Source organism: Bombyx mori, chromosome 12, assembly GCF_030269925.1.
Source record: "Bombyx mori chromosome 12, ASM3026992v2".
NCBI lineage: Eukaryota > Metazoa > Arthropoda > Insecta > Lepidoptera > Bombycidae > Bombyx > Bombyx mori.
The window spans coordinates 497,180-515,248 of NC_085118.1; the positions used below are offsets into that span (position 1 = coordinate 497,180).

The 18,069-nt window shown below is 42.1% G+C and overlaps 1 protein-coding gene across 3 annotated transcripts in view; it reads right to left on the reverse strand.

Moving 5' to 3' along the window:
* The window catches only part of LOC101744796 (protein nubbin), a 205,715-nt gene extending 189,244 nt beyond the window's left edge, over positions 1–16,471 (reverse strand). For all 3 annotated transcript variants that reach the window (XM_038014454.2, XM_038014453.2, XM_038014452.2), the window contains exon 1: positions 16,346–16,471. In XM_038014454.2, the coding sequence (XP_037870382.1) occupies positions 16,346–16,360 (15 nt within the window). In that variant the 5' untranslated portion in view covers positions 16,361–16,471. The remainder of the gene's footprint in view (positions 1–16,345) is intronic.
* Between the last annotated feature and the right edge of the window lie 1,598 nt (positions 16,472–18,069).

The following is an 18,069-nucleotide window of genomic DNA, read 5'->3' on the forward strand; positions in this document are numbered from 1 at the left end:
TAGCAAAAGAAAAAAAATAGCATTAATTTTGACAAAAACATCGTGTCGAAATCAAACATCAAAAGGCAAATCGTGAGCTATCTGTTCTAGCTCCCGATGTTGGTGGCACCTGTGAGGAGTTCCGCGGAACAGGTCCTCAGAGATACACACAAAAAACCGGCATGTATTGGCATTTGAACGCATTAAAATGGAATTCTCAAAAATTTGCCTTTTCAATCTATGCAAGGAAGGATACTTGTGTGGTAGACGGAAAAACTTAATGGCTTTGGCATTTTTGTAGATATCAACTGTGTAGGCGGGCGACTGTGTGCGGACGATTAGTGAACTACTCTTAGTTTTTTTTTATGATTGAAGGTTTATGGGTGGCCCGGATGCCTTTCCAGTTTCACTAGTACACGTGGGCGAGCAAGGACACAGCCAGGAGGGGTAGGTTTTGCTAACAGCCACTCGAGCGCCTCCGAAGGAGACCTATTCGCGGATGAATCTACTACTGAATCGGAATCGCGAACCGCTGAGAAGATCCGGCGAGAAACTCAGAGAGCTGATGCATAGATTAGGTTGCACATCGAACTCTTTGTCGAATTCGACGAGTACGGTAAACGGGGTCCCTGAGCCTGCTCCTAGTGTTAGAACTGAAAGCCTCAACGCGTACAAGGGTTATTTGATCTGATTGATCCGTAAGGACGTGTATTCTTAGTAACGAAGCTCACGAAATACAGCTTATAATTAGCTTAGGTTTTTGACAAGATTTGTTCAAGACATGGTATTTCATTAAAATTAGACTTAAGAAATAAGGACCTGTTTGCTTACCTTGAATTATTGACTAATGGACTATTTATAATATTTTCTAAATAATAAAGTTAGTATTTCCATGTGTCAAAGTGGCTTCATTTCTTAACTATAATAAAATGTAAATCTTTAAAAATATTACTTAAGACAATTATGTAAAATTCTTGCACGCCGATTTAATTCGTCTTGATGCTTACTGCTCACAATAAACTATATAATATGATTTTGGATCGGCTATCTTGCTCACACTAAGATGGCCAATACGTCCTTTCATTACGATCTCAAAAAACAAAAATTAGGGAATTGTCTGCAGGTTAAATATTTTATAATTATCTCAAGATAATATAGATGTATCGCATAATTTATCAACAGCAACGTGGCCAAGTCAACACACGCTACTAAGGTTTAGGTCGGCGTATCATGGGGGTGTCTATGTTGCAAATTGATTTGGCTTATAGTTAGACGACCAGCCGTCTGTGAATTGGAGGAAAGGAGAAATGTGAGGAATCTTTCAATCTCCTTCACTAAACTTATTATTTTTCATAATCGTGAATAAGTAGAAGTAAACACATCAAAACTACCAGAAGAAACACCCCAGTAAAACATAATTTATCAAACAAACAAAAAATACAACCCTTTGAGATACAATCAAATAAAAAGTCGGAATCAAACAATTAATTCCGATCATTTGATTACTAAACAGCGGTTAATAAAACAATTTAGTGTTTTACGTAGCACGCCATGGGGGCGATGGTTAACACATGGAGTTAAAAAGCTGTGACCTGCGCCATTGGGAATTAATTAAAACTAATATGGTGGAAACGAGCCTATGAGAAGAATAGGGATGCGCTGCTAGTTCCCGTTTATCGATAGATCTTCATGCAAAACATCAGCACGTGTATTACTTAATTAACTTATTGTGCACTTGTTTAATAACATTTCACATGCTTCTATCGTGTACATGCTTAAGACAAATTTTTATAACTATAACTTTTTTTTAATAAAAATATCCTTCATCTTGTCTAATTTTTTCGGGAAGCAGACATGAAGTTCCTTGAAGTGTGGGACACCCGTAATTCTTGTACAATACATGGCCAAGTACGATACACCAGGAGGACCGTCAGTTCGCTCTCCCACATAGGCAATAAAAAAAATGAACAGAAAAGAAAAACATATACAAACAGAATTTTTTCTTTCATCCGCGCGACACACTACTTACTATCAATCGACGGGTCGACAAGCGGGTCGTCCGCACCGAGAGAACCTCTCAACAATTCCACTTCGGTCTGGATCCCAAGCCTAGAAGGAACGATACGCTAGAACCCTAGACGTTAATAATTAAACGATGGGCTGACGGTCCCGCACTAGCTCGGACTGTGGGACATTCATATCAATTGTCCGCTAATTCATTAATAACGTTTATAAGGCAGCTATCAGACGATACAAACAGCGACCAATTGCTTTACATCAGATAAACATCCTACTTAACTTATTGACAACTTAACGATTGCCTTAGTTAAAGTTAATTTATTTTACTGTTTGAGTTAATGATGCGAAGCTGTCTTTAGAGAGGGTATTGAAGGTATGTATAAGCTTAAGTTCATAAGTTGTAGGATCTGCCTTCGATCTGGCTGTACCGTCCAGGGGCCTATGTGTATAAGTGTGTGTACCGGGTACAAATAACACAGAGAAAAATACGTAATTAGACAAAATAACCTAACTTGTGTGAATGAATCACTTAACGTAAATAAAAGCTTTTCGAAGGTACGCGCTCCCTTATATCTATGCTAGCTTTCATGTGCTGCAGCGCCCATGTGAAAGTATCAAAGAGCTATATTCCTCAGAAACGATACGTTTTTTGCATGAGGATACCTTACGTCTTTTTATAGTACTGGCAACGGACGCGAAATTTCGAACTGGTCGATTGAGTATTTAAATACCTAAAATATTAGACGAAAGATATTATTTCTATACGTAAAATGAAAACATTTGTTATACACTAAAACTATTACTTCATAGCTATTTAATTCATTAAATTAACATAACGCCTAACGATAAAGCCAGCTAGCTAACCATAACATTGTTTAACTAGAAAAAATAATTCTAATATGAACAAAAAGCAAGGAATTTCGCCGATTGCAATAAATAACTTCTATTTCTCGTTAAAACCCACAAATAATTCCATTTAATTAACACGTTCTTAATCTGAAAAACGCCTAGAGCGCACCGGCCTGCTTGGACCAGTTCCAGTCTGCACGTACACCCGCATAGACGATGTTTTTGCTGCCCACAACTCGTATCTATAGTAGGATTCCGATTGTAAAAATTATTTTTAATTACACAATCAGCATAATGAGGCATAAATTAGTGGCGTTTTCGTTTAATGATTGTTTTGGTGAGTGACGTTGAGTGGCGGATGGTGGCGTGCACCGCCTCCTCCACCACGCCTATTGCGTGCGGTGGGAGGCGCCCAGCCCGGCTCAGAGCTAGATATTTCAGAATTTCGTTTAGAAACAGAAAAATGCGTAACACATTGAATGCGTGCTTGTCTTTCCTTTTAAACATAAGAAATATTAACGGCTGTCTAGTTTGTTTATTTAGCTCATAAGTTAGTTACTCAAGTTGCATTCCAAACTACAGCGCTAATAGGCTCTTGGCTGTCTCGCCAGCATTATTGGTTTCCATAAACGACCATGACCACTTACCATCAAATGAGTCGTCTGTCTATAAAAGCAATAAAAAACTGCTTATTTGTAAAATGTATGATTTGAAAGGAGAAAGCTCATTTAATAAAAACAATACCAAAGTATGAAAAGATTCCGGGAATTTTAGCAGATTTTTGACTTGTGCTTAACTTGATTCAAATAACTAGTTTAATTTTATGCCACGGAACGTAGAAGAACCTTTACTTAGGTACCTAATTGTTCCTGGTTGCGGCTTCTTATGGACATCATTCGCTCTATACATCTTACACACAGAGGGTACATTAATACACTCATTTCAATATATTTTGTTAATTTTAATATTTTAAGCTCACATATTGTCACTTTTAAGCAATCCATGATTTTCAATTTAATTTTTGTTTAGTAATTTTGTATTTTTGTGTAAGTATCTGAAGTAAGGCTGTTGTATTCTTTATAGGAAGAGCACTGCTGCTTGAGAAACATGTTTGATCACCTAGTTCAAGCACAGATGCAAATTATGATTGTGTTTCTACTTCTATATTAATAAATAAATAAAATATAGGTACGAAGAAAGCTGCAACTAGCTATTAACAATTATAAAAATCCTCGTTTATTTGAAATCACAATATTTTAAGACAAATAAACGGACGAGTTCATAGCTCACTTTTCATAAGCAGCTAAAATAGCAACCAAACAACACATTTTTGTTAATGACGAAACTCTTTTCCTTTAAATTAGTACATTATTTCTCAAGCAGTGAAGAGAGCTTTGAAGCTTTGTAAAAAGATAATCCGGTCGGGTTATAAAACAATTCTCTTACGAAACCCCAATCAAGTGTTAATTAGGAATCACTGAGCAACAATTAGAAAACTATAATCCCCTCGATTTTGTAACTGAAGTGCGGTTAAAAACCAGAGCCGTCCTGTTGGTGCGGATCAACGTCAGATCAAGATCTTATCGAAATACATTATAAATGAAATATTGCGTTCGTTTCTACTTTCTATATGATTTAGTAAAAAGACCTGCGTTACTGGTAGCGCCGTGGAAATGTAATATCAGCTCTACATTCTAACGTGTCGTGTGAAAGTCTGTCTGTCTGCGGTCACAGCTAGCTAATGTTGCTATTGAGATTTACACATCGTGTCTATGGATTCCTGTAACCAAGTATCAACCAAATACAAGTCTACGTAACCATAGGCGGTGTGTCAACTCACACAGGTTGGTATGAACGTCCTGTCTATATCTGCCGCAAAGCAATCACGCGCTCCATTTGAAACTAAGGAATGGTAGCGATGCTAAAGCAATAACTGAATACCAATGGCTAAATAATTTAAAAAAAAATGTGTGGTGTCGTGGGACACCGGATAGGAACGAAGTTCCTTATTATAAAAATATTAATTTTAAGTTCTATTCGAGGTATAAAGAAAATAAAACTGGAGGTTTCGCAACAACTCACGGTCATTCGGTAGCGTGCGAACTTATTGTGGTACACTTCATTCACGGTTGTTTGCATAAGAGTTAGTGTATTGCGCAAACGAACGCTCTGAGATCGTGGTCAATGAATGATAAAAAAATATGTTATTTTTTGTACGTTATTACAAAGTTAAGTCGTACACTGTGTGCATTACTTATAAAAATCTTACGTTACGGACGTTTTTTCCCGGTTAGGGTACCCCTCCGCATCGTCCCATAAGGAACTTCGTTCCAAAAATATCTCTGTTTAATTCATTGTAATTAATTAAATTAATGTATCAGGTCTGATCTCAGAAATATAATTATCATGTAACGCAATATTATTTGTAGTTGGACACCTCAATAGCCCCACGACATGTCCGTTAAATAGCTGATAATCATCACCGCTACAGAACAGGGGTCCGTATCACTTATCAAATTAGCGTAAACTACACTTCCTGTGTCGTATCAATGTGATAATTATCGTGTTAAAATGGCCATTTATTGGGCGCAAACGTGAGAAAGCTACTTTATATTCACGCTAGCTTACTGTAAGAATTTCCCGTGAATTAATTACTAGGATCTGAATGCCTCGGTGATGCAGTCACCGTCTCTTAAGATTAGTTTTTATTTTCCTTGTAGACTTTGTTCCTTGTAACTATACTTGAGACCTTAGAACTTATATCTCAAGGTGGGTGACGTATTTGCGTTGTAAATGTCTATGGGCTCCAGTAAACACTTAACACCAGGTGGGCTGTGAGCTCGCCAACCCATATAAGCAATAAAAAAAATAAAAAAAGACAGATGATCTCATGGAGGTCAGTAATGTCAGAAGCAACGTCAAGCCGCTACCGACCGCTGCGTAGACTCCATAAGCTTCGTTTGAAGAAAGACCTCTTATAGCGCTTAGAAAACAGCGTGACAGATATTTCATTCCGTACGTGGCAAAAAAGATCTCTAGAACCGCACTGTGGATGATTCTAGGTGGTATGAGTGGACTCCACTCCGGTTGTGGGCGATGCAATAGTAAAAACGAGATGATGAGACCGTCTCAAACAATTCCTCAGAGCATAGTATTTAGGGACTGGGGATACATATTTTAAGCGTACAAATAGGCAACGTGTTGAACACCTTGCAACTTATATTGAACCGTTAGTTCGTCTCTTCAAGGCGAACGAAGCATATTTCGCGCGAAACACCTGCGAACTGACTTTAGTCATGACGTGTCTAGTAAGTGACAACAGAACACAGTATATACACATTTACATATGGGTACCGGTGTTGTCCAAAAAACTGTCTCGGTCACAATTGCGAGGAGTCTTTACCAGCAGACTCGACAGTATGTTTTTATCGATTACATTTATGAGTTCACTGATAATATAAGCTGGAGCTTAAACCTTTTGTGTTTTGCTTTAATACTAATGGCAGGGCATCTTATCAGCCTACACGGGTATGCTCCACCACCCCGCCTATTTCTGCCGTGAAGCAGTAATGCATTTCGGTTTGAAGGGTGAGGCAGCCGTTGTACTGCAAAACTGAGACTTAGAACTCATATCTCGGTATATCTCGGACAGGCGGCGGTATTTACGTTATTCATGTCTGTGTGCTCCGGTAACTACTTAACATTAGATCGACCGTGAGCTCGTCCGACCCGTCTAAGCAATAAATTAAAAAAATATTTGCATGTTGCCTTGTGGTTAGTAATCGTGGTACTTGGCGCCTGGGTTCATGGTGCGTATCTTTTAAAAATACATATCTCTGGTACTCGGGATACAGGTGGATCTGATATTCTCTTGTTTAAAAGAGTAGTGTATCTATTTCTTACTAGTGGTCCCCCGGTAGTCGAAATTCGACTATAATTAATTGAAATTATAAGTTTTATTATGATTCTATGTCAAAGACTATTACAGTTCTATAATCACAGATTTAGCCAAGACTACACTATAGACAAATATTAATAAAGACAAACAATATTTAATCTATTCTCAATTTGATCACAGACTACGAGGCAATAAGAAAAGTTTGACAATAACCAATAGTATGCATGCGTGTGTGTCAAATACATGGTAGTGTGTGTAATGTTTTTTATTTTATTTAATGTATCTTTTAAGAAAATTTAAAAATAAATTAACATTCTACACACCGTCTCTATATTCTCTATAAGTGTAGGAAATTTCATAATCCTCCGTCCGCGCAATTTTCGCAAAAAGGGGTACAAAGTTTTTATTTCACATATTAATATATAGATCCAGTTTCGGAGTCATCGGAGGAGGGCCGTTCGGATTGTCGATAATCCCAATCTCACGGATCGTTTGGAACCTCTGGGTCTGCGGAGGGACTTCGGTTCCCTCTGTATTTTGTACCGTATGTTCCATGGGGAGTGCTCTGAGGAATTGTTCGAGATGATACCAGCATCTCGTTTTTACCATCGCACCGCCCGCCACCGGAGTAGAGTTCATCCGTACTACCTGGAGCCACTGCGGTCATCCACAGTGCGTTTCCAGAGATCTTTTTTGCCACGTACCATCCGGCTATGGAATGAGCTCCCCTCCACGGTGTTTCCCGAGCGCTATGACATGTCCTTCTTCAAACGAGGCTTGTGGAGAGTATTAAGCGGTAGGCAGCGGCTTGGTTCTGCCCCTGGCATTGCTGAAGTCCATGGGCAACGGTAACCACTCACCATCAGGTGGGCCGTATGCTCGTCTGCCTACAAGGGCAATAAAAAAAAAAAAACAAAGATAAGAGTAAAATCGGTATTTCTTGATATTATTATAGATAGGGTGTCGTGAAGCAGTCGAGCGCTCCGGCTTGAAGATTGGACCAGTAAAGTTCCATCACACGTCTCAAGCTGGTTAGCAGCATTCACGTTGTCATATCCGTAGGCTCCAGTAGCCGTATAGCACCAGGTGGACTGTGAACTCGTCCGGCCAACCAAGGCAATAAAGCCGCATAATTATAATGCGATTCAAACGTACAAGAGTTGAATATCGGTCATAGATTATTTATCGATGGTGTTACGCTACACAACCCAGGCGCCGGTCTCAGACGGGCGCGGTCCTATGACCCACATACACGGCAACTGTGTTATCGTGTTTGCACTATGATAATGATATTAATGCCGGGACGATCGCGAATTTCTTAGGAACGTATTTACTTTATGATTGATGTTGTTTATGACATGTTTGTGTTTAATGGGCCATGAAGGCGATTTGTAAATCTTGGTGTCGCGCTATCTCTAACCTTTTCATTGCTGTACACAGGTGGACGAGCCCATGGCCCTGCTTGTATTATGTGGTTATAGGAGCCTATAAATATCATAACATCGACTGGCCCACTCTTCAAAGGGAGAACATCAATGTTTCACGGCATCATTACCCAGCCCCGAAAAATGTTACTCTATAGTCACATGCACTACTATAATTATTGCATCTTTGTACTGTAATAGCTCAAAAATAAATATTAGTTAAATCTATGATTACAGCTTCTCATATTTATTAGTACATATTTCAGATAGGTCTTACATTTAATCTCCAATCCGAACTAATCCAATCAATCATATCGAAAGGTAAAATTTAACCGATTTTCGAAAATTTACAGGATAGCCATTTAAAGTTTAAAATTTGTAGAAAATATCTTAATAAAAAACTTCTTCAGCTATTTGAATACAGTAACCTTAATTGGAGTTCAATTGAAAACCTCGAACTGTTGATGCTAATGACTACATAGTATAAAATAAAGTCGCTTTCTCTGTCCCTATATCCCTATGTATGCTTAAATCTTTAAAACTACGCAACGCATTTTGATGCGGATTTTTTTAATAAATAGAGTGATAGTAAAAAGAAAGAAATCAATAATAAATTACAGTTTCGAAAGCGAAGCGAGGGCGGGTCGCTAGTAACAAATAAAACGCACCTTTAATCACAAAGATAAATGTTACTTATTTAATGAAATGTCGCTTAAACCATGTATGTATGTAGTATATTCACCTCTCGGTGTATACTACATACATACTCGTATATACTACATATATGTATACTACAAGCTATGCAATGATTGCTCCAAGTTGACGCTACGTTCACATGTGACACGTCCCTGTCAACCGATGATCATGCAACAGTTTGATGTTTTGAATGACAGAATTCCTCACAACTATTGTCAGGTTGAGAGCGTTGTTTCTTCTGAACGCTATATTTTTATTCGATCTCGTGTTTCGTAGATGTAATTCATGTTACGTGGGTGTGTTCGTTCCCCAGAGATAGAAGTGGAGGGATAGCGGCTCCCTTTCAATCAGGGTCACACAGTTGCACTGAATATGATTAGGAGAAATTAGACCATAGGATTTAGCATGATAATCTAGTGCATCTGCAGTGATTAATCACGAAATCGTGTGTTCTGAATTAAAGCATAAAGCAGCCATGAGTCCAATACAATTAGAGCTTCGAGCTTCTGTCTGAAGGTTGCTGGTGACCACGTTAGGATGCCTGACTACGGTATCTGTTATTAACATGGGCCGAGATATCCGCCTTTCGAGATAAGGTTGTATTAGCCTGGTCAGATGCACCGCATGAGTCCCCACTACCGTGAGTTTATTTTATATAATTAATTACCCACATCACCGGAAATTCATAGGTAACCTAACTTTCTAAATTATAAAATTTGTAAACAGTATGGTGCGTGTTCTCGCTCGTTGTATTCGACGTTCAGAAATTTTATGACAATAATAGTAGTCGATGCTATCATTAATTTACTCACATTCACTTGTCTTATCAAAAATAATTCCGTATTCAATAGCTTTTCTATTTTATTCCAGTAGTGAATTCCGAGGATGCTCCGCTATGGATAACGGTAAATGATTGAAATCAGAAGGTATTGTTTTTCATTGCCAATGCGAAATGCATTGCAGGCGTTAGAGCCTTTTCTCATGAAAGAAAGCTTGGTCAAGTAAGTGAGCATGACACCCTAATAGTATTTTTAGATTCGAGAAATAATATATACAAAACATAATGATTTTAATAGCAATAAAAAACTAAAGCAATACATATTTATTTAAAAAAGGGAATACATTCAGTCAAAAAGTCTCGGGAATGGATAATTTGTTTATGGTTCTCAACTTTTTTGTTCAGGTTAGATTGGCACAACTGTTCACTCTTAATTATAGCGCGGAGTTTGAGTTGCTTCTGTTATTTAGATTGTATCATATCTAGTGTGTCTGGCGAATTTCTAGATGGACAAAAATGTCGAACAAAGAGTTCAATTTTCCATCGTCAAGAGCATTTGTGTTCGGTTCGTAGTCACAGATTACAGGAACATCGTTTCAGCTGAGCGATCATCCGCGGCCTCCGTCGCGCCCTCTAAAACACCTACACTTGCTCGTAGGTCGCCTGCGCCCGCCTCCTCGTGCTCCGACTCTGACTCGGACATGGAGGTCGACCTCGCCCCCGCCTCATCGACGGATGGATTCACCCTGGTACAGAAGGGTAAGAAGCGTGCCGCGGAGTCTCGAGCTCCCGCGGCCGCTAAAATTAGCAAAGCCGTGAACGCGTCGCGCCCCCGCCCTCAGACTCCCGTTGCGCCCCCAGCCCGTGCCACTCCGTCGCCGCGTCCGGTGGCACAAAATAAAACCCAGACCCCTCCCCCGGTTATCCTTCAGGAGAAGGCAGCTTGGGATCGAGTTTGCCTGGCCCTTAAGGCCAAAAATATAAATTTCACGAATGCCCGTAACCTCGCGAACGGCATTCAAATTAAGGTTCAAACACCCGACGACCATAGGGCCCTCTCTTCTTACCTCCGTAAGGAGCGTATAAGTTTCCATACGTATACGCTCCAGGAGGAGCGCGAACTCCGCGTTGTAATACGCGGAATCCCTAAAGAGTTAGATGTAGAGCTCGTAAAAGCCGACCTGTTAGAACAAGGCCTACCAGTGAATTCTGTGCACCGTATGCACACCGGTCGCGGTAGGGAGCCATATAATATGGTTCTAGTCGCTCTCCAGCCTACCCCCGAGGGTAAGAAAATCTTTAACACACAGACCGTCTGTAGGCTCTCTGGTATCGCTGTCGAAGCCCCCCATAAAAAAGGCACTCCTAGCCAGTGCCATAACTGTCAATTGTACGGGCACTCTTCCCGTAACTGTCACGCGCGGCCCCGATGTGTTAAGTGTTTGGGCGATCACGCCACGGCCCTCTGCGCTCGCGACCAAAAAACCGCGACGGAACCGCCTAGCTGCGTCCTGTGTCGAACACAGGGTCACCCCGCGAATTACCGTGGTTGCCCCCGAGCCCCTAAAATAAATCGCCGCGTCGCCCGCCAAAACCGCCTCCGAGCTTCCGGCCCAGACATCAAAGCCTCGGCACCCTCTGCGTCGCAGGCTAAGCCAGCGTTCGTTCCGGCGGCGGTGCCCAGTGTCTCGGCCTGGGCAAAACCGCTGCCGTACACGAACACGGCTACAACTCCCTCCTCCGCGATTCGCCCCGCCCCCGCGACTCGTCCCTCTCCCGCGACTTGCCCTCCGACCGCGTCCGACAATCTCGCTTTAGCGATCGACTTCTTTCAGTCGATCAACTTTGAGCGCGTTAACGCTTTGGGCGACGCCATTCGCGCTGCCTCCACTGCACAACACTTTATCGCCGTTGTGCAGGAATACGCCGACGTATACGCGTCATTAAATACGTACGTCCTCCCCTCACTCCGCCGGTAATCAATGGCGTATATAAGTAGAATAAAGCCCCTATCCGTAACGATAGGATTTTTTAACGCTTACGGTCTCGCAAATCAACGTGATCAGGTTTCTGACTTTTTGCGTGACCACCAAATTGATATCTTTTTAGTGCAGGAGACCCTACTTAAGCCCGCGCGCCGTGACCCTAAAATCGCGAACTATAACATGGTCAGGAACGACAGGCTCTCTGCCCGTGGTGGTGGTACCGTCATTTACTATAGAAGAGCCCTGCATTGCGTCCCGCTCGATCCTCCCGCGCTCGCTAATATCGAAGCATCAGTGTGCCGAATCTCACTGACGGGACACGCGCCGATCGTTATCGCGTCCGTTTATCTTCCACCGGATAAGATCGTTCTAAGCAGTGATATCGAGGCGCTGCTCGGTATGGGGAGCTCTGTCATTCTGGCGGGCGACCTAAATTGTAAACACATCAGGTGGAACTCACACACCACAACCCCAAATGGCAGGCGGCTTGACGCGTTAGTCGATGATCTCGCCTTCGATATCGTCGCTCCGCTAACCCCGACTCACTACCCGCTAAATATCGCGCATCGCCCGGATATACTCGACATAGCGTTATTAAAAAACGTAACTCTGCGCTTACACTCGATCGAAGTAGTTTCAGAGTTAGATTCAGACCACCGTCCCGTCGTTATGAAGCTCGGTCGCGCTCCCGATTCCGTTCCTGTCACGAGGACTGTGGTGGATTGGCACACGCTGGGCATCAGCCTGGCTGAATCTGATCCACCATCGCTCCCGTTTAACCCGGACTCTATCCCGTCTCCTCAGGATACCGCTGAAGCCATAGATATCTTAACGTCACACATCACCTCGACATTAGATAGGTCATCGAAACAAGTTGTAGCGGAGGACTTCCTTCACCGCTTCAAATTGTCCGACGATATTAGGGAACTCCTTAGAGCTAAGAACGCCTCGATACGCGCCTACGACAGGTATCCTACCGCGGAAAATCGTATTCGAATGCGTGCCCTACAACGCGACGTAAAGTCTCGCATCGCCGAAGTTCGAGATGCCAGATGGTCTGATTTCTTAGAAGGACTCGCGCCCTCCCAAAGGTCTTACTACCGCTTAGCTCGTACTCTCAAATCGGATACGGTAGTAACTATGCCCCCCCTCGTAGGCCCCTCAGGCCGACTCGCGGCGTTCGATGATGACGAAAAAGCAGAGCTGCTGGCCGATACATTGCAAACCCAGTGCACGCCCAGCACTCAATCCGTGGACCCTGTTCATGTAGAATTAGTAGACAGTGAGGTAGAACGCAGAGCCTCCTTGCCACCCTCTGATGCGTTACCACCCGTCACCCCGATGGAAGTTAAAGACTTGATCAAAGACCTACGTCCTCGCAAGGCTCCCGGTTCCGACGGTATATCCAACCGCGTTATTAAACTTTTACCCGTCCAACTCATCGTGATGTTGGCATCTATTTTCAATGCCGCTATGGCGAACTGTATCTTTCCCGCGGTGTGGAAAGAAGCGGACGTTATCGGCATACATAAACCCGGTAAACCAAAAAATCATCCGACGAGCTACCGCCCGATTAGCCTCCTCATGTCTCTAGGCAAACTGTATGAGCGTCTGCTCTACAAACGCCTCAGAGACTTCGTCTCATCCAAGGGCATTCTTATCGATGAACAATTCGGATTCCGTACAAATCACTCATGCGTTCAACAGGTGCACCGCCTCACGGAGCACATTCTTGTGGGGCTTAATCGACCAAAACCGTTATACACGGGAGCTCTCTTCTTCGACGTCGCAAAAGCGTTCGACAAAGTCTGGCACAATGGTTTGATTTTCAAACTATTCAACATGGGCGTGCCGGATAGTCTCGTGCTCATCATACGGGACTTCTTGTCGAACCGCTCTTTTCGATATCGAGTCGAGGGAACCCGCTCCTCCCCACGACCTCTCACAGCTGGAGTCCCGCAAGGCTCTGTCCTCTCACCCCTCCTATTTAGCTTATTCGTCAACGATATTCCCCGGTCGCCGCCGACCCATTTAGCTTTATTCGCCGACGACACGACTGTTTACTATTCTAGTAGAAATAAGTCCCTAATCGCGAAGAAGCTTCAGAGCGCAGCCCTAGCCCTAGGACAGTGGTTCCGAAAATGGCGCATAGACATCAACCCAGCGAAAAGTACTGCGGTGCTATTTCAGAGGGGAAGCTCCACACGGATTTCCTCCCGGATTAGGAGGAGGAATCTCACACCCCCGATTACTCTCTTTAGACAACCCATACCCTGGGCCAGGAAGGTCAAGTACCTGGGCGTTACCCTGGATGCATCGATGACATTCCGCCCGCATATAAAATCAGTCCGTGACCGTGCCGCGTTTATTCTCGGTAGACTCTACCCCATGATCTGTAAGCGGAGTAAAATGTCCCTTCGGAACAAGGTGACACTTTACAAAATTTGCATAAGGCCCGTCATGACTTACGCGAGTGTGGTGTTCGCTCACGCGGCCCGCACACACATAGACACCCTCCAATCCCTACAATCCCGCTTTTGCAGGTTAGCTGTCGGGGCTCCGTGGTTCGTGAGGAACGTTGACCTACACGACGACCTGGGCCTCGAATCAATTCGGAAATACATGAAGTCAGCGTCGGAACGATACTTCGATAAGGCTATGCGTCATGATAATCGCCTTATCGTTGCCGCCGCTGACTACTCCCCGAATCCTGATCATGCAGGAGCCAGTCACCGTCGACGCCCTAGACACGTCCTTACGGATCCATCAGATCCAATAACCTTTGCATTAGATGCCTTCAGCTCTAATACTAGGGGCAGGCTTAGGGACCCCGGTAACCGTACTCGTCGAACTCGACAAAGAGGTCGACGTGCAACCTAACCCATGCATCAGCCCGCTGAGTTTCTCGCCGGATCTTCTCAGCGGGTCGCGATTCCGATCCGGTAGTAGATTCATTCGCGAAACAATTGCTCTTGAGTTGTTAGGTCTCCTTCGGAGGCGCTCGGGCAGTTGTTAGCAAATCCCACCCCTCTTGGCTGAGCCTTTGCTCGCCCACCTGTCCTGGTGAAACTGGAAAGGCCTTCGGGCCACCAGTAAACTTTCAATCATAAAAAAAAAAAAAAAAATTACAGGAAAGGTGAATCCGACCTTATCAAAAACACGTGCTTATGCGCACAATGCGTTCAAGAGCGGTCAAGATGTGGTGAAAGATTTGCTTTACTCCGATAGGCCTACAATATTTTCAACTGAAGCTAACATCGCAAAAGTGAAGGAAATACTGACTCATTCAGGTTTGAAAGAGATAGCCGCCGAACATTCTGTCTCATGAGTTGATTAATTCCCTTTTTATTAATCACTTGTGTATGACACAAGCTCGGCTAGTCCCAAAAGATCTTAATTTTCTTCTAAAACTGAAGCGAGACATGTTAGGAAGAGTCATTTCCAGCGCATTGTGGTAACGAGACGTGCATTTACGAGTTTGAAATCTAGTCATCGCTTCGAAGTCGAAGTCGAATCTTCAAATTGAACCGAAAACGGGCAAAACCGCGCCATCGTCAATCAAAGTGATGTTGACTGTTTTCTTTGACTATCGTGGTGTTGAGTAGAAATTCTTTGCCAGAAGATCCAACGATTAATCAATAGTATTATTTGGGCGTTATGCGGCGTTTAAGAAGGCAAATTAGACGAAAAAGGCCAGTTTCGTGAAAAGAAAATTTATAGATTTTGCACCACGATAATGTATCTTCGTACAACTACAAACTCAACAAATATCATCGAGCAACCACTTTATTCACAAGAAATGGCTCTAGTCGACTTCTTTCTTTTTCCAAAATCAAATAATCACTTGGTGGCAACCGTTTTCATACGGTAAAAGAAAAAGGAGAATTCGCGGCGAGAACTGAACTCAATTCGGGAAAAAGCATTTATAATATGTTATGATGTTTAAATAGTTCGTTAGCGCAAGTGTATCGTTTTTGAAGGAGCATACTTTAAAGACGATATAATAAATTCGGATGAATGGCTAAAATTTTATGATATAATTGATAGCTGGGTTGTGAATTTGCGTAGTTTTTAATTAATCTATTATTAATTGATAAACTTCTCTCTGGTACATTGTGGCATCTTGCGATTTCTGTTGCCTAAATGTTGCTTGGGTATTTCTGTGAGATTTATAAGCCCGTTATTGGACAACTTGTAAAATTGCTATTTTATACCTTCTACTAGATATTATTATAATTGTTATCTACTAAAGTTATTGTCGAAGTCTGTTTTCTGTTTCTCTAGTAATTTCTTTCAAGCGAAGCTATGCAATCGATTTTCGATAGAAAAAGCGATAACAGAGTTTTTAAGAGTTTTTGTAAATGTTTAAGCCTGTTTTCTTTGCTTACTTGACTAACGTTAGCCTAACCTTGCCCATGTTATGGAAACAGAACTTTAAAAGAAACTTTTTTAATTCATTTTCAATTGAATTCATTATCCACTTCCTACTATCTTAGAATGACGCATATCTTACCTTATAAACGGAAGGGTTCGCATCAGACCTACACTGGACTGTGCTACCGGCTTAATATGTACAGCATTGGTTTAAGGAGATATTAAGTTACAACAATAAACTTATGTCATTTTCCATACAAGTTTCTGCTAGTCTATGATCGGAACTTATCATGAGGTAAGATCTACGTACCTGAAATTTAAATTGTTATAAATAATTTTCTACCTGACTCAAATCCATGACACCCGGGTACAGCACTCTCCTGCACTCCCTCCAGCACTACACAAGGCTCCGTACAGGCCACGATCTCGCACGGTCGCGCACAGCACATACCCGCCGGGGACGCGAATTACGAACCCACTGACTGCTGTAAACTTGGACGTCTTTATCGATCGATAACGATCAGTTCACAGGTGGTGAATATTAATATTTTTATCGGCGGACGGGCTAGCTGTAGACAGACCAATGATGTTGTTTCCCGGAACCTCTTCATTCTAAATATTTATTTTTTCTCTTAGACATCGAGGATCAGCAGGGTAGAACGATGACACATTATTTATTGAGACACTTTCCTTAAGCTTCTTTTCAAGATGGATATGCCAATATCATCATCTTATGCCTTACAGCCCAGGGTGGGCCTTAGCCTGGTCCAGTGGACTGCTCTGTTTAGAGCTTTCTCCTTCCAGTTTCTGACAACGATAATTTTGAGGTCGTGCTCTACGCCAACTAACCATCGAAGTTTGGGTCTGCCACGACTTCTGCGGCCCTCTGGTTTTCCATAGAGCAGTTGTCTTGGCATTCTGGTCTCATATGCCAATATTCCTCGAAATAAACAAAAGAAACAACTCTTTCGAAATTTTGCGTAGTTTATCGCAATTTACCTACGTACCCTGAAGTTTTATGGTGAAATGAGCTTTATTGCAAGGCAACTGAACTTCTATCTGTCAAAACGTCAATGCCGACAACGTCAAGCATGAGTTTCCGTAGGCACTTAACACGAGCTGGGCTGTTAGCTCGTTAACGCTATTCCGCAAGTAGAAGCTATTAACAATGTCGATGTCAGTGAATGGTTGTGTCTCCGAGCTGTTTGTTGATTGCACATGCATTACACCATTGTGTCATGAACGGATTAAGCTGCAAGTATCAAAACACAATTTGTATAGCCTTCACACTCCAAACATAATGGAGATTACTTAAGTTAACAGAATATTTTAATACGATTAGTCTGAATCGAAGTGTTTAATGACAATAGGTTACGACATCGCGGCTAATTAGAAGTAGTTAGGTAACTGGCAGCCTTGTTGGTGTTCGCTAATTAATTTAATTATTGGGTGGAAACCCTGTCGGGTGCAGTACCGGGCAGACAGGACGCGATCATCCAAAGTAGACTTAGGTTACTTAAGTTATTATTGCTAAATGTATCAAATACGTTGAATCGTTGAGGCTACACGCGCGCCATCTGTCGTGCTTCCAGCGTAACATCGGAGCTGAAGGGACGACAAGAACTGCACTCATTTTAAACGGCATTTTGTAACTTGGGTTGATTAACCATCACCACCAAACCACAACAAACTTGATACAGCGACAGTCCTGATAAAAATGAAAAGAAATTCAGGCTTGTCTTGTTTATATTTGCTAATAAGACGAGCTCACAGACCACTTGAGGTTACACGCCTACCTGACTCCAAATACGGATACCGCAATCCATCTTAAAACATAAGATTTTAATCTCAATGCGGTTGAACAATGACCTGTCCCACAAAACTGAATGTGTTATTTCTAGAAAAGTATAAATATATTTATCAAATAAATAGTACCAAAGAAATTGTTTTGGGAATTAAGGCAAAACAATCCAGGTTTCTTACACTTCTTACAGTCTTTTTATCTAAAGTGAAATCTATACTAATATTATAAAGAGGAAAGATTTGTTTGTTTGTTTGTTTCGAATA